A 22,931-nucleotide genomic window follows, 5' to 3' on the forward strand; every position below is an offset into this window, starting at 1 on the left:
ACCAGGTAGGGGACTAAGAATTAAAGTTTACCCCTTCACCCCCCCTTCACATAAAATCCCTCCAAACTAACTGACTAACATTTAAGCAATGATTTACAGATGTTTAAGCGTCTCCCGATCTCCAGGGAGGAGACAGCCGCTACAGTAGTACAGACCTGGGTTGACCGTGGGTCGTTTCGGGTCAAGTTTGGCGCCAAACGCGAGCTTTGGTGCGCAGACGACATCTGGAAAAAATGGCCGGTTTTCGGAGTTTTTCGGTTTCCGGAACACCGGATAAAAGGTTGTGCACCTGTACCTCTACGGCAAGAATGTCTTTCCTCAGATTAGGAGACCAAAACTGTACGCAATACTCCAGGTGTGGTCTCACCAAGACCCTGTACAACTGCAGCAGAACCTCCCTGCTCCTATACTCAAATCCTTTTGCTATGAATGCTAACATACAATTTGCTTTCTTCACTGCCTGCTGCACCTGCATGCCTACTTTCAATGACTGGTGTACCATGACACCCAGGTCTCGTTGCATCTCCCCTTTTCCTAATCGGCATGTATGGGTAGATGGAATGATGCTACATGAGGTGACAGAAGAAGGTAACAATTTCAACATTGAAGAATCGTTTGGACAAGTACATGGATTGGAAGGGTTTGGCGGGATTGGACGCAATGCAGGCAAGTGAGACTGGCACCTTAATCAGCCTGGATAGTTGGGCTGAAAAGGCTGTTCCCACGGTGCATAACTCTACAACTCTAGACTATTTTATGTTAGACTTTAGAGACACTATTAGAAAGCTGGAAGGATATCCCATTTCAAAATCAGCTATGCAAAAACATTTACCACATTCTTAAATTAATACAAAATGATACAGCATAGTTGTGCCTGTGGAGTTTTTCCATGTCACAGAACGTGATTGCCAATCTGTTTGATTTTTAGGATGAAGTACAAAATTTAAATGGTACCACAAAGGGAAATTATCAAATAATAAAAAACAATTTCAGCCTGGACTTGTGATTTCTTACGTCATGGCTTTTCGTGAGAACTATTACTGCAGCCTAGCATACTTCCTACTTTAACCAAATGGTGGCAGCATCCACAAAGCTATTGAGGTTGTAAAGCCAGAACATGCATTTAATTATGTTTTAAATTCAAACACTCTTAGTTAAACTGTAGCATGAGAGTGCTCATTGTAGATTAAGTTCATTTGGGATTATAAAAATCATAGAATTTGGATCAACTTCCATCACATAGCTCTGACTGTAAATACAATTGGAGCATGAGAAACTCTAAAATCATTTAAACATGATATATACTCATCTGTTTTGAACCCAATTGGAAAATAAAATAACAATTTAAATGGTAAAAAAATCTTGAACTAACATTATTCAAGCAACAGCTACAGTACATTTAAAAAAAAAAATATTACCTGCAAGCATAGAACATTACAGCATAGAAACAGGCCCTTTAGCACCATTGACTGCTGAAAATGAATGAATTATTTTCTCTAGAGCTTTGAAGGCCGAGGGAAAATTTAATAGGTGTTTATAAAATTGAGAGGGATAGAGCAGGCAATCCGAATCTTATTCCATGGTCTTGCTATTGAGGGAGTGCAGCGTAGGTTCACAAGGTTAATTCCCGGGATGGCGGGACTTTCATATGCTGAGAGAATGGAGCGGCTGGGCTTGCATACTCGGAAATTTAAAAGGTTGAGAGGGGATCTTATTGAAACATATAAGATTATTAAGGGCATGCTAGAGGCAGGAAACATGTTCCCGATGTTGAGGGAGTCCAGAACCAGGGGCCACAGATTAAGAATAAGGGGCAAGCCATTTAGAACGGAGATGAGGAAACACTTTTTTACACACAGAGTGGTGAGTCTGTGGAATTCTCTGCCTCAGAGGGAGGTCGAGGCCGATTCTCTGGATACTTACAAGAGAGAGCTAGATAGGGCTCTTGAAAATAGCAGAGTCAGGGGATATGGGGAGAAGGCAGGAATGGGGTACTGATTGGGGATGATCAGCCATGATCACATTGAATGGCGGTGCTGGCTCGAAGGACCGAATGGCCTACTCCTGCACCTATTGTCTATTGTAATAAAAATTGCTAGAAAGCATCGGTTTAAGATGAGAGGCACAACATTTAAAGAAATGTGGGGCAATTTATATTTTACACAGAGGGGTAGGTGTCTGGAGCTCTCTACCAGGGATGATGGTAGCTGGAAACATATGATAGTGGCATTGAAAAGGCTTTTAGATAGGTACATGAAACTGAAATGGAGGGATACAAATAGAGGGATATAAATCGTGTGCAAGCAGAAAGGATTGATTTAATTTGGCATCATGTTTGCTGGCTCATTTCCTGGGCTGCACTGTTCTAGGTTGTATTATTCCGAAGTATCCAGTAATGCATCTCGACTATACTATGACTGAATCTAGCATACTTTATTGTCAAAGATTAACTTATGAATGAATATCACAAAAGCTTTGGGCAGATGTGGAGTTAAATGCATTCATTCACAAAGATGCTGTTCAAGATGTATTGGCCTGCTGTCATGATGATGACATTTCACTGTGACTCAGCATGAAATGGCCTGCAGTTACTGTATTCATGCACTGCATATGAATGCAACTCGAAAGTTAGGTTTCGTCCACTTCTGTCATAGTGCGCTTTTGACACTATGTTTGGTGTTCATTATTGCATTTAATAATGCAATAATGACATTAAACGTACAGAATAATGAAAGGCATATAGTGGATGTGAAAAGGATGTTTCATCTGGTGGGAGAGTCTAGGACCAGTCATAGCCTCAGAATTAAAGGCTGCTCTTTTAGAAAGGAGGCGAGGAGGAACCTCTTTAGTCAGAGGGTAATTAATCTGTGGAAATCATTGCCACACAGGGCTGTGGAGGCCGTCAGTGGATCAACAACACTCAAAATGTAACTAAGATAAATGCAGAGTTGCGGGTCCTCTGGTTTCACTCATGACTGGAGATACTAAAAGTGTAACACTTACATTTTGAAATCACTACTTACTTTTCCTTTATCTCCCTCTCAATTCACCATTTCCTTCAACAGGAAACAAACTTGATAGCACTGGGCCTCTGCTTGCTGGAGGTTAGAATGTTGAGGGGGGGGACTTCATTGAAACGTGCAGAATAATGAAAGGCATAGAGTGGATGTGAAAAGGATGTTTCATCTGGTGGGAGAGTCTAGGACCAGTCATAGCCTCAGAATTAAAGGCTGCTCTTTTAGAAAGGAGGCGAGGAGGAACCTCTTTAGTCAGAGGGTAATTAATCTGTGGAAATCATTGCCACACAGGGCTGTGGAGGCCGTCAGTGGATATTTTTAAGACAGAGATAGACAAATTCTTGATTAGAACGGGAGTCAAGGTTTATGGGGCAAAGGCAATAAAATGGGATTAGGAGGCAGAGATCAGTCATGATTGAATGGCGGAGTAGACTCGATAGGCCGAATGGCTTAATTCTACTCCTATAACTTGTGAACATTTGTTTCACCTTTTTAAATTCTATTTGCTATCAACTGTTCTTTTTTTCATCCTGGTAAAGATAAATCTGTACTACTTTAACCTGACAGGTTCAGGGGATATATCATCACTTCCCGTGTTCACTGGAGCCGTCATGCACAGTTTACCCTCACATGGCTCATACTTTTGGCAAATAATGAATTATAGACCAGTTAGCCTGACATTGGTGGTGGGGAAGATGCTGGAGTTGATTATTAAAGATGTAATAGCGGCACATTTGGATAGCAGTAACAGGGCCCATCCAAGTCAGCATGGATTTACGAAGGGGAAATCATGCTTGACTAATCTTCTGGAATTTTTTGAGGATGTAACAAGTAAAATGGACAAGGGAGAGCCAGTGGATGTAGTGTACCTGGACTTTCAGAAAACATTTGATAAGGTCCCACACAGGAGATTAGTGGGCAAAATTAGAGCACATGGTATTGGGGGTAGGGTATTGATATGGATAGAAAATTGGTTGACAGACAGGAAACAAAGAGCAGGGATTAACGGGTCCATTTCAGAATAGTAGGCAGTGACTAGTGGGGTACCGCAAGGCTCGGTGCTGGAACCGCAGCTATTTACAATATACATTAATGATTTAGATGAAGGAATTAAAAGTAACATTGCAATTTTGCAGATGACACAAAGCTGGGTGGCAGTGTGAACTGTGAGGAGGATGCTATGAGGATGCAGGGTGACTTGGACAGGATGGGGCAGATGCAGTAAATGTGGATAAATGTGAGGTTATCCACTTTGGTAGCAAGAATGGGAAGGCAGATTATTATCTGAATGGTGCCAGGTTAGGAAAAGGGGAAATACATCGAGACTTGGGTGTCCTTGTGCATCAATCACTCAAAGTAAGCATGCAGGTACAGCAGGCAGTGAAGAAAGCTAATGGCATGTTGGCCATAATAACGAGAGGAGTTGAGTATAAGAGCAAAGAGGTCCTTCTGCAGTTGTACAGGGCCCTAGTAAGACCATACGTGGGGTATTATGTGCAGTTTTGGTCTCCAAATTTGAGGAAGGACGTTCTTGCTATTGAAGGTGTGTGGCGTAGGTTCACGAGGTTAATCCCGGGATTGCGGGACTGTCATATGATGAAAGAATGGAGCGACTGGGCTTGTATTCACTGGAATTTAAAAGGATGAGAGGATATCTTATGGAAACATATAAAACTATTAAGGGATTGGACATGCTAGATGCAGGAAACATTTTCCTGATGTTGGGAGAGTCTAGAAACAGGGCCCACAGTATAAGAATAAGGGGTAGGCCATTTAGAACTGAATGAGGAAAAACTTTTTCACACTGAGAGTTGTGAATTTGTGGAATTCTCTGCCAGGCAGAGGAGGCCGATTCACTGGATGCATTCAAAAGTTAGATAGAGCTCTTAGTGCTAGCGGAATCAAGGGATATGGGGAGAAGGCAGGAACGGGGTAGTGATTGGGGATGATCAACCATGATCACATTGAATGGTGGTGCTGGCTCAAGGGGCTGAATTGCCTACTCCTGCACCTATTGTCTATGTATCTATTGTCCAAGTAGATATGCAATTTCCTACATTCTCACTTTAAAGTGCAGTGTCCTGGCAGCACTGGATTAATGAAGTAGGGGAGGGCCAGCCTGGCCCAATCCAATGTTGACAGCTCCATCCATCTCCAATCTATGTAGTTGCCACATGTTGCACACTGTTCACTTGGCAGCCTGCATCTGCCTCCGCCAATACCATTACTCGAGATCACTGCCGTTTGTTGTCTCTAGGTACAACCCTTACGCTCGGTCGGCATGGTGGCACAGTGGTAGTTGCTGCCTTACAGCGCTGTAGACCCAGGTTCGATCCCGACTATACAGAGTTTGTACGTTCTCCCCATGACCGTGTGGGTTTTCTCCAAGATCGTCGGTTTCCTCCCACACTCCAAAGACTTACAGGTTTGTAGGTTAATTGGTTTGGGTTTGTATACTTGATAAAAGTGTAAACTGTCCCTAGCGTGTGCAGGCATGTTAATGTGCAGGGATCACTGGTCAGTGCGGACTCGGTGGGCCGAAGGACATGTATCCATGCTGCATCTCTAAACTAAACTATTTATGCCGACTTTTGCATTTAAACTAGCAGCTAACCTTTTCCGATATGCTCTGTCTTATTCACTTTCTGATTCTTCGGCAATGCGGCTGGTCCTCACTACTATTTACAACCCGGCATTCGTCACAAAGAGTCACTTTTTTCCTATGACTTCCTCTGCATATTTTTCATATTCCAGGGAGCTCTTTGTTCTGCTTTTCTTCCCCATGGGAATATGCCTCATTAGTAAAGGACATTGGTAAAACAGATGGGTGTTCTCAGAAAAATACTTGCATCGTTACAATTACCGCAGCCAACATTCTTTTAAAATTAATTCCAGATTATTAAATGAATTGATTTTAAATTCCACAGCTACCATGGCAAGATTTGCTACTGCAACAACTGGGTTACTAATCGGGTGTGTTACATTGACTTGTCGCCAGCCTATTGAAGCAGGTTTAAAGGCAATAGACAAGTGTACCTTTTTGTTCTGCGATAATTCTGTGCAAGTTATCTGAAGCATCCTCGTCTCGTACAGTCCCTCAGGAGCGAGGATGACTTCCACACCAGCTCTGTGGATTCCCAAGTGACAGGGGAGGCTACGGTGGGAATCCTTTCACAGGTGAGCAAGGAGTGACTGTTGGGGCAGTGGGAGGGTAGATTGTGAAATGGTGGGCTCCATCTACCATGGTCTGATGTCAACCATTTGAACAACCTGACATGCCCAACATAGCCGAGTAAGTCTCATTCAATGCTGGCGATTTTGACCTGGGGAAGAACACTTATCCTTCCATTAAATTTGAAGAATTTTATTGGTGAGAACATTGGTAGTAACTTTCCTGTGCCTTGAGATATCTGTTGCCAGTGGTCCAGTTGTCTGAAGCATAAATGGAGGCAGGGATGACTGCTGCCCGTTGGAGGACAAGCTTTGTGGCAGGACTGAGGTCTTGATCTTCAAATACATTTTTCTTCAAGCAATTCTGTTGAATGTTTGCTCTGGTGCATTGTAGGGAGTAGTACATTTCATCATTAAAGTCTGTCTTCAACGATAAATGCACCCTGGGATAGGGCAATTTGTTCTTGCTTTCTAGGATGTGGCAGTGAACCTCGATTGTCAGATGAATGAGGTACAGCAAGGGCAGATTTTCAATGTTCTTTGCCGGTTTGAAGCTCTGAGTTATTGAACCATGGTTTTGAGCTTGGCCTCCAAGTGTGTGATATCTTCTGCATATTACAGGATAGCATGGTGGTGCAGCGGTAGAGCTGCTGTCTTACAGCACCAGAGACCTGCATCGAATCCTGACTACAGTTGATATCAGTACGGAGTTTGTCCATTCTCTCCATGATCGCGTGGGTTTTCAGGTTCCCTCCCACATTCCAAAGATGTGCAGGGTTGTAAGTTAATTAGCTTCTATAAATTGTCCCTAGTGTGTATAATAGAAGTAGTATATGTGTGATCACTGTTCAGCATGGAATCTGTGGGTCATGGGGCCTGTTTCCACACTGTATCTCTACATTATTCACGCATGCATCTCAACTACATTAAACTTAAACTATAGTCTGAAATTAAAGCTTGGGTGACTGTTATTGAAGAATAATTTCACTCACCAAGGAAATATGTTGACTATGAGATGCAATGTCACTGTATAGAGAAATCTCCTTCCCTCTTGTTCTTTCTAATCAGTCTTATGTAATTTTCATGGCATTCATTTAAATACAGTGTATGTACAGTTAACATAATCAGTTGTACAAGACATTGGTGAGGCCACATTTGGAGTACCATGTTCAGTTTTGGTCAGCCTGTATGCAGTGTTTTTTTACCCAGAGTTGGGGAATCATGAACCAGAGGACACATGTTTAAGATGAATGGGGAAAAGATTTAATAGGAACCAGAGGGGCAACTTTATTTACACAATGGGCGGTGGGTATGTGGAACGAGCTGCCAGAGGAATTAGTTGAGGCAGGTACTATAACAATGTTTAAAAGACATTTAGACAGGTACATGGATCGGTACACCCTGCGATATGGCAATTTGTTCATTATTTCTAGGATCTGGCAGTGAACCACTATTGCCAGATGAAAGTGATGCAGCAAGGGCAGATTTCCAGTGTTCTTTGCCATGTTGAAGCTCTGTGTGAGGTGCTGAACCATTGCTTTGAGCTGTGTGTGAATGCAAATATCTTCAGCCTACTACAGAAGATTAGAAGGATATGGGCCAAACGCAGGCAGGTGCGACTAGTGTAGAGGGGACATGTTGTGCCAGGCTGTATGACTCTAAGATTCTATATTCAAATGATTTTTGCTTGGGGTCCACATTCCAGACAAAATCAAGTTTTGTGGGAACCCATTCACCACCAAAATGATGCCCTTTTAAATCAGTTTTGTAGTTTTTAGTAACTTTATAGTTTTGTAGTTTTTAGTAAATTTATATGACAAACTGAAGGCTGGTTTCCCAAAATAACATTTCCATTTTTATCAAAGCCCATCAAGTAAATATTATTGCACTTGCCTTTACTGGTTGCTGAAATTCTTTCACGTGGAACAGGATTTCTAGTTGCTGGCGTATTTGGTCCTTCACCTTCATTGCTTTGAACCTATTGAATGGAATTAAAGATTATAATCTGATCTTTGAAATCCCAAAAGATCACTCTCAGGGGAAAGGAGAATTATCACCAGTCTTGAACAGCATATAACTCCGAGAATGCCCCTGTCCCACTTAGGAAACCTGAACGGAAACCTCTGGAGACTTTGCGCTCCACCCAAGGTTTCCGTGCGGTTCCCGGAGGCTGCAGTTGTTGCAGGTAGTGGAAGCAGGTAGGGAGACTGACAAAAACCTCTGGGAACCGCACGGAAACATTTGGTGGGGTGCAAAGTCTCCAGAGGTTTACTAAGTGGGACAGGGGCATAACATCACAAGTTCCGCTTACTTGTTTGCATATTGCTGGTTAGGGGAATCAAAGTCCAAGTTGATTTAAGGACTATTTTGATTGATTTGGGGTGTTGGAGAGAGAATTTCATAATATCAGGTCTGAGCAATAGAACACCACAGCAATGAAGCATTAGGAAGTAGGATGTTCTGGGGCCAGAGTAAGACAATTGAAGTTTGAAAGTCGAGCTCATAGGTCTACTTTACTTACTCATTGAGGAAAAACCAAGAAGAAATGTTGGGTAAATATCCACAATAACAAATGGCTTGCTTTTATGTAAAATGGGACAATTCCCAGCTGTGCAAAATGTTCATTATGGAATAACTCAAAGCTTGGAAGATGTATAACCTACTGTGATGATCTTGTATATTACTTTTGGGTCTTTGTGACCCAAGCAGCAATAACATATTCACAACCTGCCTAAGAAGCCCATGTTTCCTAACATACTTCCCTAAAACTGGGATGTATCTAACAGGTACCAGTTTCTCCAAGTCAAGAATCTCTCTCATTTCCACATGTGTAGGGATCAGCTGGTTCACATATAATTGCTAGAAAATACCTGCACTAATCGCTGATCTTCACCTTGAGTCTTCATGTTCCGATAAGGCCAATTTAACCCAATATCATCATCAAAACAAATCTTCTACAGATAAATGCTGCAGAAGATCAGATGCCGTCCTTGAGAATTTCAACTAGTTTTAGCCACATCCTTTCATAACTCTTGCCTTTCATAAGCCCTGACAAAGAGGATCATGGGTCAAACCTCCCACGGGGTGTGTGGGTAGTGTCACTGAGCTTTATTTGGAGGGGACTATGACAACCTGTGGAGAACCAAGCATGATCACCTAGCCCAATGTTATCACAAGCCATACTCATGCCAACAATCAATCAGCAAAGAAAATGTTCCGTTTACATTTGTGATATCGTGGTAGTCATTAGAACATGAAACACATTACAGTTGCTGATTGATTTTGCCCTGTTACGGAATAGAAGTTTGTAAAATTGTTCAATCAATTAAGTGCAATTGAACTTTTTTTCAGGCAATGTTTCAAAAGATTTTTTCAAAGAATGTAACCATTCACTAAATGTATAAACATAAACCGATACTGTATCCATACACACGTTTTTACCTCACTGAAACAAGAGTGAAACTTGGACAAAAGTGTGTTTAAGATTAGAAAAAAATAATTTGAAGATCAAGATGTCAGAGGATGCACATCGTTAAAGAAAACAGGATTATGGTACATTTATTCCAACTTGTTCACAGTTTCACAGATTATTCCCACCGATATGGTAAATCTTTAAACTAACATGGCATAATGAGAAAAAAGATGACATTGTAAACCACATTCCGTACTGCTTTAAACATTCCAGATCAGGTCACCTCAAAGACAACTGCAAATCCATAGTACCTATCAATATGAAAAGAAAATTGGGCCAGTCTGCTTGCAAACAGGAAGGAGCCCTAAAACCTCACAGGAAACCAGCTGAATTATGTGCCTCTGACAAGATAGAGCTTGACATTACAAACATTTCAAAAAAGGAAAGATAAATGGTTACATTGGTGGTGGGTTAACAAGCTTAAGTTTCTTAGAGTCGTTCAGCACGGAAACAGACCCTTCAGCCCAACTTGACCACGATTTGGTCCATGTTTGGCCCATATCCCTCTAAACCTTTCCTATCCATGTGTCCTATCCATCTAAATGCCTTTTAAATGTTGTTGTAGTACCTGCCTCAACAATTTAATCTCATAGCTCGTTCCATATACCCATATACTGTGTGGAAAAAGTTGCCCATCAGGTTCCTATTAAATCTTTCCCCTCGCACTTTAAACCCATGTTCTCTGGTTCTTAATTAATCTACTCTGTGCAAAAGAGTTTGCACATGCACTCTATCAATTCCTCTCCTGATTTTATACATCTCTATAAGATCATCCTTTAACCTCCTTCATTCCAAGGATTAAAGTCTTTGCGTGCCCAATCTCTCCTATAGGCCGGGTGCTCGAATCCTGGCAACATCATAGTAAATCCAGCTTAATGACATCCTTCCCAAAGCAGGGTGACCAAAACTGAACACAATACTTGCAACGCAGCCTCATCAACGTGCTGTACAAGTGTAACATAACATCCCAATTTCTATACTCAATATCCAGTCAGATGAAGCGCAATGTATCAAAAGCCATCTTGACCATGCCATTTAAAACAATTATCAAGGAGCTATGTACCTGTATTACGACACTCCCTAGGGCTCTTCCATTCACCGTGAATGGCCTGCTCTGGTTTGACTCCCCAAAATGCAACACTACATACATAACTGCATTAAACACCATTAGCCATTCCTTTCGCCACTTACACAGCTGATCAAGACCCTGCTGTAATACTTGATAACATTCTTCATTATCTACAATACCAACCACTTTAGTATCATCTGCAAACTTACTAATCATGCCTTGTACATCCTCAACTAAATTTTTGATATAAACCACAAACAGCAATGGGCCCACCACCAATCCCCAAGGCGCACCAGTCATCGCAGTCCACCCGTCCAAAAACAACCTCCATCATCACCATCTGCTTCCTTCCATGAAGCCAACTTTATCCAGTCGACTAACTCTCCCTGGATCCCATGCAATCTAACCTTCCAGAGCAGCCCACCACATGGAACCATAAAGGTCTTGCTGAAGCCCATAAATAAGTTGTCCGCAGCTTTGCCCTCATCAACCTTTTTAGTTACTTCTTCAAAAAACTCGGATTCATAAAGACATGATCTCCCATGTACAAAATTATGCTGATTATCTCTAATCAGCCCCTGTTTATCAAAATGCAAGTATATCATCCTTTAAAAACCTCTTCAGTAACTTGTCTGCCACAGATGCCATGCTCACTGGTCATTAGTTCCCATATCTTTCCTTGCAACTCTTCCTAAATAGAGGCACATCATTATCCACCTTCTGGCACCTCAGTGTCTAACGACGATTCATATATCTCAGCCAGGGCTCCGGCAATTTCTTCTCTAGCTTATCACAGTGCCCTTGGATATCTGATTAACCCAGAGAGATCTATCTACCTTAGGATGTCCAACGCCTCCTCAAACATGATACAGACCGTCCTCAATATCCTCAATAAGGATTGTATTATAATTATTTGAAAATTTAGTGTCTTAGATGATTTTGGTGATTTTGTACTATGGTGGTAGGTGTGTTACCACCGTTTTGTATCGTGATTGAATAAATTATTTTTGATTATATAAAATAAAAGACAGCTCAATTAACTGTCCCATGTTCCCCAGTCTTCATGTTTTTCTCCACGGTTAAAAACAGAAATGTTCGTAGCGGACCTTGCCTGTGGCTCCACACAGAGATGACTACTTTGGTTTTTGAAAAGCCCTATTCTCTCTCAAGTTACTCACTTTCCCTTAATCTATTTATAAAATATCTTCAGATTCTCTCTGCCAGAACAATCAACTGCCCCCTTTTTCCCCCTCCTAATTTCCTTCTGAGCATGGTCCTCAGTCCACCAAGCTCCACAAATGTACACTTAACCCCAGCTGCCTATAGCTGTCCTATGTCTCCATTCTTTTCCCTGGCCGGTGGCTCAATCTCCCTATTAATCCAGGCAGTGCTTCCACACCTCAACATTTTTTTTTGGGGTGGAAGATTGCAACCTTCACATGGTCCGCCCTGTTTCGACTAATGCAATCAACTCAACGTGCACAAACGGAAGATCCGATAGAACAAGTTGTCCAACAACTTTAGGCTGTGCACGCCACACGAAGGAAGAAGAACATTTTTTTTCCTGAAATAGAATTCCAAATTACCTGGAATTTGATGGTATTTCCCAGCCCAGTAAGCCTTCCCCAACTGCACGTGCGACTGCCGCCCCAACTGCGCACGTGCGTATACCGGGCCCACTGCGCATGCACGGGGAGTCGGCATCCCTACCGCATCACCAGCGCCATTTTCAATTGTGACGCTGCTGATGGGCCTCCCCCAACTGCGCAGGCGTAGATGGTCGTAAATATACAGGTAAATACTTTCTTTCAGCAAATCATCCCGCGGGCCTGATTGGACCCCTTCGGGTCTCCCCACACGTGCGCAGTGGGCCTGGTATCTGCGCATGTGCAGTTGGGGCAGCAGCAGCATGCGCAGTTGGGTAACGCCTACCGGGCCGGGAAATTTCCCGAAATTATATAATTTCCCTAAAATTACCTGAAGACAACCAGAATTTCCCAAATTTCAGGTAATTTCCTTCAAAGTGAAAACACTGAATCCAGCCTTCCTTACCTGCCCTGCCCTGCCCTTGACTCCAACAGGATTATGCACTATTATTGTCACATGTACTGAGTTAGAGTGGGAAGCTTCATTTTGCATGCTAACCAATCAGATGATAATACTACACATAAATACAATCAAGCCAAATTCAAGTACAATAGGTAGAGCAAAGGGGAAGATATAGAGTGCAGAATATATTTCTCAGATTTGTAGTGCTACAATATTGGAAAAAGTTAACAAATCAGAAAAGTAACAACTTGCCTCTTCCAAGTCAAATGAGAATTCCTTCTGCTCCATCAAGTTGCTCAGCAATGGATGGTGCATCGCTGCAGGCAGACCTTTTTCTGGGGTCGAACACACTGGTGGCGTGCATTCAGTCACTGCACTTTCCCGTGAGTGAGCAGATGTCTGCCCACCAACAACTGCATGTTCTACGTCTGTGGATTCATTCAAGTCTACAGCAGACTCCAAAATACCACTTGCATCATCCAAGCTGTTTCCTGTTCCTTCTTTGCTGTAAGCAGTGTCAGCAAGGTTGGATTCTGTGCTGGCATTTGCTACGTTAGACACGGGCTCCTGAGGAATAATTGTTGAAGGGCTTCCAGTCACCCCCTCTTCAGTTACTGATTTCAGAGAAGAGTCCGTCACCTTGTGCCATTTCTGCATCCTCCTTTGCTTTACCTCTTTCTTCTCATCGTCAGTCCCACTTTTGTCGGTTTCAAGGGAATGCTGCGATGTTTTTGAATTTTTCGTGTCTGCTTGAGCCGTTTGATTAGTTGCATCGGTCACTTTTAACTGCTGACCAGCAAAGAAGTTGAGTTTTGATACCGTCTTCTTTAATCTACCAGCAATGTTTCCCCCAGTAGCAGCCTGGCCTGAAGTTGAGGCTTCAGCCACATCCCCAATCCTCTTTATAGGAGCGCCAGAAACTTGAGAGTACAGCGAGGAAAAAACATTAGCCACGGTAGTGAGAACCTCAATCTGGCGAAACCGACCTGAAATTGAAAGTAGAATCTATTATTCAACAAATGTGGGAGAGAAAATGAAAAGGCAACAATACATTCAGAGATGCATAGCAAACATACACTAAAACATCAATGCTTCCAACTTCTTTGTAATATCAGACATGCCACAGGCTTTGGATAAACCACCTTTTCCATTATATTTATTGCTATTGCATATAATAGTCCGACACGTGTGTGAAACCTAATTTAAAGAATCTTTGATGGCTATAGTCATTAATAAATCATGTTCTTTTAGTTGAAATGTACCTATTGTAGTATGGTAGTGTCTAGTCATAATGTGTGCCACAAAGTACCATGAAAGATAATTGTAAAATAATTGGTCAGTCGATTAACTTATGCATTAATTTATAATTTTTAGATATTTCAGACCACCATGCTACTAAAAACCACATGGGCAAAACGTTCGTGCTTTGAAACAATTATAGTGAAGTTTTCATAGAATTCAACTGTAGAATGGAGTACCATCTTTCAGATTTACTACTCGTGCACTTTAATGTAACAAGCAGATTTTTCACAAGGTGATTCAAACATTAGGTGTCCTTTAATTAGAATAAGAATAAAGTTTGAAGGGCAAAGATAACAATAAATCTTTTTTTTTTCGGGTCTGAAGAATGGTCTTGTCCCAAAACGTCACCCATTCCTTCTCTCCAGCATTTTATAAATGTTTTATTTAAAGAAGTCATGCTACATGCAAGATTTTAATGTAAAAACCATCTTGATAGACCTTACTGGTTGTCAATTGAGCTTGATTACTTCTGTGAAAATTGAACAGACAAGTAAAGCTTCCATTGGTAATTTGAAATGTGTATTCCATAAGTCAGTAATTTAAATGAAAAATTAAAGAACTTACTTGTAAGTGCAAAATTTGGATTGTCCAATTCCATACGTTGCATTTGAGCATTTAAAAATAGTTTAAAGTCAATTCCTCTCGCAAACGACGAATCATTAAAAAATCGACATGGAATTTTAGAAGCAGGGTCAGGTTCATCTGTGCCAAACCCAAGGTTATAGAGCACATCCTCAGGGTCTTCCTCGTAAAGGTCCAATAATTCGGAAACACTGAAAAATATAAATAAACATCTTACATTTGTTGCAATGCTAAGATAGCTAAAATTTGTAACATTGTTCAAGAGCACCAAATAAAATATCAGAATTGTTTATAATACTGACCATGAAAATGAACACATTAAAATTGTCACTTTATTACGTAAACATTACGTGTCATTCTGTTAAATAACAAACATTGCCTTTTCAACTAACAGATATATCAGTCACCATGATTATTTAATCAGTCTTAGATAAATGCTAAATCCAGCGAGAACATATTTTTCAAAATAGTTCTGTCTACTTAGATTAAAAGCGTACATGATTTTCTAGAAATTATAGGACTGCGTACAACAACAGTATACATTTATGAAATATTAATGATCAAGATAATGTTCTTTAATTGTAAATAAAAGCCATTGAAATAAAGATCAGCCTACCTTGATACAGTAGTATTGCTCTTGCCAGAACCAGTGGAGTTCATGCTGCATCCCATTTGACAAAACTGGTTACGTTTTACCTCAGCCAATGTCCCACTGCAAAAAGGCAAACAATATTGATTAGAAATGTAGCAAAAGCTTCTTTCTAGACTAAAACAAACAAATGTCTTCATCTATTGAAAAAGAAACTAACCTTCCTGTCAGCACCGAGTTCTTGTGAGGATGCAGATAATTAGCTGTGGATGGAAAATACAGTTCATGAACAATCCACTTTACAAAGACAATAGTTTATGTAATTTAAGTAAACAATAGGATATATATTTATACAAGTTATTTACATGCGAGTATATTTAGTTAGTCGATCGCTACAAACATTGGTGTTCTTTGGAAAGACATGGCATGAATTCAGCTCCACTTTAAAACACCAATGGCAACCACTCCTTACTGCGTATTCGTTTTTTCGAGCACATCAAAACAACTTGTGTAAAGGTAAAGCTCACCATGCACAGACTTGCTAAATCTTTTGAGTCAAGTTAGAATTGATGAGTCATTAGAATAGATTTGCAGCTATGCCTGCCCAATAGAAAGCCTCAGCCTACAAAATCAGGCAGCTGCCAATAATTAGCTTAAATTTGGTTGTACAAAGAGATACATGTCAGTTACAATATTTAAAGAAGAAAAATTAAGGAAGCTGCATACACTTAGAAAATAAGAGTCAAAGTGGGTTGAGGAGTACAGGGACGACAGCAATTAAAATAAGTAAAAATTGCATTGGAACCTAAGGCCACTAAGTGTAAAAAAGTACAATGATTCATAGCTAAATGCACTTACTCAAAGGTAATGATACAAAACATGCTTCAGATCATGGTTTGAACAGGAATTGCACACACAGCATTCCAATAATTGAGGAGGTTATGAGCAATGCTTGTTGTATGAGGGTGCTTACCATGCAATGCTCTGAGATGGGTCACAAGAAGTCCCACTCTATAAAGGGATTTGCCAGGAGCGGAACAGGCTCTAGGGACCATTGTGTGTTCCATAACTTAAATTATACAGTGTGAAAGAACAAAAGCAAAGTATACATCGGCACAGTGGTTCAGCGGTAGAGCTGCTGCCCCACAGCGCCAGAGACCTGGGTTTAATCCTATCTGTGGCTGCTGTCTGTACATTTTTTCTGTGAATGCGTGAGTTTTATTTCCAGGTTCTTCCCACATTCCAAACATGTGCAGGTTCGTAGATTTATTGGCTTTGCAAATTGCTACTATTGTGTAGGATAGAGCTAGTGTACAGGTAATGGCTAGTTGGCATGGATTCGGTGAACCGAACAGCTGGTTTCCACACTGTTTCTCTAAACTAATCGTGTAATGCAAGTTCTGCCAGTTCCCCTTTCCTGAAATGTATTCCGTCTCAAAGTGCCTACTTCTACCTGCTGATGTAAATTCCAAAAGCAACACTAAACTACTCAGAATACCAAAAAAAAAAAAAAAAAAAATGCTTTTAGCTCAGAGAACAAGGATTCCCAGTCCCCTAAATTAGCAACCTAGCCACAGTACCTCCCTCTGCACCCTCAGTAATTGTACTTCAAAGTAATGCCCCTGTCCCACTTAGGAAACCTGAACGGAAACCTCTGGAGACTTTGTGCCCCACCCCACTCTATCAATTAAAATTTTAATAAAACTCACTGTAATGAAATGAATTTAAGAGGCACGAGTACAATGTACCGAGACATCTTTGTAACCCATGCAGGAATGGTGGCAAGTGACTAATCCCCGTGCAATCACTTCATCCTGGTAACTGAGAGTTGAGACCATAGAATATGATGAGGTTAAAGAACTGTGGATAGTCAAATATGAAATGTGGGTTCAAAAAGTACATGAACCTTTGGGGGCAATCAGGCCTACAAAAGCCAAAGATGCAGCGCTGGTCTAAAGTGGAACAGATGTTGCAGGGTTAAGCCAACAGTGGGTCTGAAAACAAGCAGTCTGAATGCCTTCAAATCCTTCCACTTTTTCTTCTATTCAATTTTTGAGTGTTGATTTTGAAAGTTTTCAGTAAAGCCCCAAATCAATCCTTCAACCTTTCCCATAAAACAACTAAAGGGCCTGTCCCACGAGCATGCGACTGCATGCGGCAAGCGCGACCAAACCGGAAGCGGGGGCTGCGAGGAGGTCGAGTGATCCCCATGCAGGGCCTGTCCCGCCAGCATACGACTGCATGCAGCGAACACGACCAAACCGGAAGCGGGGGCCGTGCGAAGGTTGAGTGATCCCGTATGAGTTGACGTGAAGTTCGAGCGAAGTCCGCGGGATGTTTGCACTAGGCGTACGCCGTCAAGACGCTGCGCACGCCCGTCGAGGCGGTGCGTACGGCCTCATTGCGGCTGCGGGCCAGCAGGCCGTTTCTGCGCAGAGTTTTTGGAGAGTGTCAGTTTTTCGGAGCCTCGCGCGATGTCGGGACCAGCTCCGCACAACTCCATACGGCTCCGGCGATCGAAGTGGGACCAGCCGCGCGAGGCCGTATGGCTCAAGCGACCACGTTAGGCCGCGCTTGCCGCATGCAGTCGCATGCTTGTGGGACAGGCCCTTAACTGTCATGCAACGTGAACCAATTACAGAAAGGACGCAGCATCTGCATCATCACAGCAACACCCAAAGAAAGCCATTCAGGAGCTAATCTGAAAGCTGTGGGCCATTGCTTTAAATGGGATGCTGACGGGTCCTTCCTGCTGTTCATATCTTGGCTGTGTTTTTAAGAAGGTGATGTAGCTCAGTAGTAGAGTGCAGGTTTCCCAAGTATAAGGTCCTGGTTTCAATCTCCAGCATCTTTGCAGGTGTGAAGGATGGCACAGTGGTACAGCTGGTGGAGCTGCTGCCTTACAACACCAGAGACCGGGTTCCATCCTGACCTCGGGAATTTACATGTTCTTCCTGTATCCACATAGGTTTCCTTTGGGTGCTCCGGTTTCCTCGCACATTTGAAAGATGTGCAGGTTTGTAGGTTAATTGGTCTCTGTCAATTGTCTCTAGTGTGTAGGAAGTACATGATGAAGTAGGATAACATGGAACTGGTCCGAGCAGTTGGTCAATGGTCAACCTTGAATCTGTGCACCCAAGGGCCTGGTTCCATGCGGTATCACTAAACTAAGGGATTTCTGCTCAAATGAAACGTTCCAAATGGCACTACTGGGTGTAAGTCAGCATTGGACATCAACCAATGTCAAGATCTGTCCATTCTGGGTGCAAACTTCCCATCAATACCCACTGTTAACTTCAAAATAGCAAATCACTCCACGTATGTGCACACCATGTGGATGTTATGCTGGTGCCTAAACAGCGGCCACTGCTTCCAAGAGATGGGAATTACTGGCCTTAAGTTGCTGTGGAATATGTTTAAAGATTGTTAAACAGTGTTTGAGCCACTGTATCGATAGTCCTAGTGCGAAAAGGGGTGTTACCAGAACTAATCCTTGGAATGTAGACAGACCAGTAGAGGGAGTGTCAGTCAGACAGCATGTCAGAGAAAGTGATCGTAAGTCTAAGGACAAGGATAGACTGGAAATGGCCCTGAATTAGGGAAGGCCAATTTCAAAATGATAGTGCAAGTCCTGGCAAAAGAGGAGAGGGAGCAACTACTTGCAGGAAGTCTTTATGTGACCAGTGGAAGGCTTTAAAAAAAAAAAGAGTTCAGGGTTAACCTGTCCCTGCAATGGTGAAAGGTGAATATAACCAGACTAAGGAATCCTCAATGTTAGGAGTTGTAGAAAAGAGGGGGGGAAATGCATAGTTTCTGGCCAGTTTAGAAGTCATACATGTGTATCAACACATGTGTTGTTGTTTAAGCAGAAAGTAATTTGGAGGGTAAATTAAGGAGCATGAAATCACACAGGTATGCAAGACTAGAGATATATTACACAATATTAAATGCCAAGGGCAAGAGCATGTGCAGGAAAGGTGTTGGGTCACTTAGTTGAAGTCTGTACACGGAGCACGGTCTTAAATTAATTCAGGGAAGGCAATGGAGGAATTCTAGCACAAAATAATGTGGAAAAGGAGGCTGGGGTGAAGGATATAAAAGCTGAATGTGCTTTTTCTTTCCAGCATTGGTGTAAAGGGAAATAGAGTTAATGATTCAGGTCGAAAACCCTTCATCAGTACTGAGATGGAGAGAGAAATTTAAAGTTGCAGGAAGAGTGGGGAGGAAGGAGGAGTGGATACGTGTAAGGGAATAACTCTGATAGGGTAGGGCCATGGTTGCCTTGTGAGTATGCTCTAAAAGCTGGTTGATGTGTAGTGGTATCAGATAAATTGCCCCATGATCATTAAAGCTATAGAATGAGGGGAGTTAGACCGAGAAAAACAGAAAAGGAATGCAAGAGTCATGAAATATAAGACATGTTCAGGAACTGAAGCAAATTCACATTGGGCAGGAAATGGTGTTGGGTATTCTGATGGGACTGAGGGCTGATAAATCTCCAGGGCCTGATGGTCTGCATCCCAGGGTACTTAAGGAAGTGGCTCTAGAAATCATGAACGCATTGGTGATCATTTTCCAATGTTCTATAGATTCAAGTATCAGTTCCTGTGGATTGGAAGGTAGCGAATGTTATCCCACTTTTTAAGAAAGGCGGGAGAGAGAAAACAGGGAATTATAGACCAGTTAGCCTGACATCGGTGGTGGGGAAGATGCTGGAGTCAATTATAAAAGATGAAATAGCGGCACATTTGGATTGCAGTAACAGGATCGGTCCGAGTCAGCATGGATTTATGAAGGGGAAATCATGCTTGACTAATCTTCTGGAATTTTGAGGTTGAAACTATGAAAATGGACAAGGGGGAGCCAGTGGATGTAGTGTACCAGGACTTTCAGAAAGCATTTGATAAGGTCCCACATTGGAGATTAGTGGGAAAAATTAGAGCACGGTATTGGGGGTAATACTGACATGGATAGAGAATTGGTTGGCAGACAGGAAACAAAGAGTAGGGATTAACGGGTCCCTTTCAGAATGGCAGGCAGTGACTAGTGGGGTATCGCAAGGCTCTGTGCTGGGACCGCAGCTATTTACAATATACATCAATGATTTGGAAGAAGGGATTAAAAGAAACATTAGCAAATTTGCAGATGACACAAAGCTGGTTGACAGTGTGAACTGTGAGGAGGATGCTATGAGGATGCAGGGTGACTTGGACAGGTTGGGTGAGTGGGCAGATGGATGGCAAATGCAATTTAATGTGGATAAATGTGAGGTTATCCACTTTGGTGGCAAAACAGGAAGGCTGATTAATATTTGAATGGTGGCAAGTTGGGAAAAGGGGAAGTACAACAAGATCTGGGGGTCCTTGTGTATCAGTCACTGAAAGTAAGCATGCAGGTACAGCAGGCAGTGAAGAAAGCGGATGGCATGTTGGCCTTCATAACAAGAGGAGTTGAGTATGGGAGCAAAGAGGTCCATGTGCAGTTGTACAGGGCTTTAGTGAGACGACACCTGGAGTATTGTGTGCAGTTTTGGTCTCCAATTTTGAGGAAGGACATTATTGCTATTGAGGGAGTGCAGCGTAGGTTAATTCCTGGGATGGCGGGACTGTTATACGTTGATAGAATGGAGTTTGGCTGGGCTTGTATACTCTGAAATTTAGAAGGAAGAGAGGGGATCTTGTTGAAACATATAAGATTATTAAGGGTTTAGAAACGCTAGAGGCAGGAAATATGTTCCCGATATTAGGGGAGTCCAGAACCAGGGGCCACAGTTTAAGAATAAGGAATAAGTCATTTAGAACGGAGATGAGGAAAACATTTTGCACACAGAGGGTTGTGAATCTGTGGAATTCACTGCCTCAGAAGGCAGTGGAGGCCAATTCTCTGGAAGCTTTCAAGAGAGAGTTAGATAGGGCTCTTAAAGAAAGTGGAGTTAGGGGATATGGGGAGAAGGCAGGAACGGGGTACAGATTGTGGATGATCAGCCATGATCACAGTGAATGGCGGTGCTGGCTCGAAGGGCCGAATGGCCTACTCCTGCACCTATTGTCGATTGAGGTCAGGCTGTGTTAATGGGCAAAGTAAAATTGAGCTAATGTCATGGATAGATGACATAACTTGTTCTGGTCCAGAGAAAGAGGGAATTACCTGAAGTTGTGAAATTCAATACAAGGTTTGCAAGGATGCAATAATTGATTGTTGATGCAATAAAGCTAATAAATGTAGTAGAATTGGGCCATTCGGCCCATCAAGTCTACTCTGCCATTCAATCATGGCTGATCTATCTCTCCCTCCTAACTCCATTCACGTGCCTTCTCCCCATAACCTCTGACACCCGTATTAATCAAGAATCTACCTATCTCTGCATTAAAAATATCCACTTACTTGGCCTCCACAGCCTTCTGTGGCAAAGAATTCCACAGATTCACCACCCTCTGACTAAAGAGATTTCTTCTCATCTCCTTCCTAAAAGAAGGTCCTTTAATTCTGAGGTTATGACCTCTAGTCCTGGACTCTCCCACTAGTGGAAACATCCTCTCCACATCCACTCTATCCAAGCCTTTCACTATTCTGTGTTTCAATGAGGTCCCTCCTCATTTTTCGGAACTCCAGCGAGTACAGGCCCAGTGCCTACAAATTCTCATCATAGGTTATCCTACTCATTCCAGGGATCATTCTTGTAAACCCTTTCTGGGCCCTCTCCAGAACCAGCACATCCATCCTCAGATATGATGACCAAAATTGCTCACAATATCCCGAGATAAAAGGCGAGATGTCATTCTTCAAGCTTATCCTGGTCCATGTTATAACAGTGCGGGACGATACAGACAGCTCAGTGTGCGGGTGAGATGGAGATTTGACATAGTAGACCACAGGAAGTTGACGGTCACATCTGCTGACTGAACACAGGTGCTCATTAAAGCAACTCCCCATCTGCATGTGGTTTCCCCAATGTAGCGAAGACCACATTATGAACACAACATGTAGTACACTAGGTTTGAGGAGGTGTTTATCTGGAAAGACTACTTGGGTTTCTGGACAGTGAGAAGGGAAGAGGTGCAAGTGCAGGTGCTCCATATTTTGCGGTACCTGGAATGAGGGAATTACCTGACAAGCCGTAGTCTTGAGAGGAAATTAATTGGGTTAGAAGAATGAGGGGTGATCTCATTAAGACAGAGACTTGGCACAGTAGAGGGTAAGTAGTTACTACTTGTTCAGGAGTCTTAAAAAAAAACTAGTTGCAATCTTAGAATTAGGGATCAGACATTTAGTATTCAGCATTGACACCAATGTAGAATAGGTAATCTGCAGATTCGCTACCCTTTGAGAATTTGATTTTGAATCCTTGGAAGTCTGCAAGGCACACACCATACACGTGCATTTATTCACCATGATCAGGTGAGAGATTTTGAATACAATGGTCAGAAGAGATGTGGAAGCTTTGCGAAAGTTTAAAGAGTAAAGCTCATTCATAATCTTAATTAATAGCAAGGCAGGTTGCAAGGTTGAAAGCCTGAATGACCTAGTCACGTTGTTATTTCTTATCTTCATCACTGTATATGTACATGTAAATAAGGAAAAGACAGCTACATAAAGAACAACGATATACAAAAATGGTGGAGAAACTCAGCAGGTGAGGCAGCATCTATGGAGCGAAGGAAATAGGCAATGTTTCGGGCT

At 42.1% G+C, this 22,931-nt stretch overlaps 1 protein-coding gene across 4 annotated transcripts in view; it reads right to left on the reverse strand.

The window, feature by feature from the left end:
• The window catches only part of itprid2 (ITPR interacting domain containing 2), a 140,869-nt gene that overhangs the window by 34,843 nt on the left and 83,095 nt on the right, over positions 1-22,931 (reverse strand). For all 4 annotated transcript variants that reach the window (XM_055637860.1, XM_055637862.1, XM_055637861.1 and 1 more), the window contains 5 exons: positions 15,472-15,514; positions 15,279-15,374; positions 14,645-14,853; positions 13,031-13,764; positions 8,082-8,166 (listed from right to left, as the gene is read on the reverse strand). In XM_055637860.1, the coding sequence (XP_055493835.1) occupies positions 8,082-8,166; positions 13,031-13,764; positions 14,645-14,853; positions 15,279-15,374; positions 15,472-15,514 (1,167 nt within the window). The remainder of the gene's footprint in view (positions 1-8,081; positions 8,167-13,030; positions 13,765-14,644; positions 14,854-15,278; positions 15,375-15,471; positions 15,515-22,931) is intronic.

This window comes from Leucoraja erinacea, chromosome 7 (genome assembly GCF_028641065.1).
Source record: "Leucoraja erinacea ecotype New England chromosome 7, Leri_hhj_1, whole genome shotgun sequence".
NCBI classification, from domain to species: Eukaryota; Metazoa; Chordata; class Chondrichthyes; order Rajiformes; family Rajidae; genus Leucoraja; species Leucoraja erinaceus.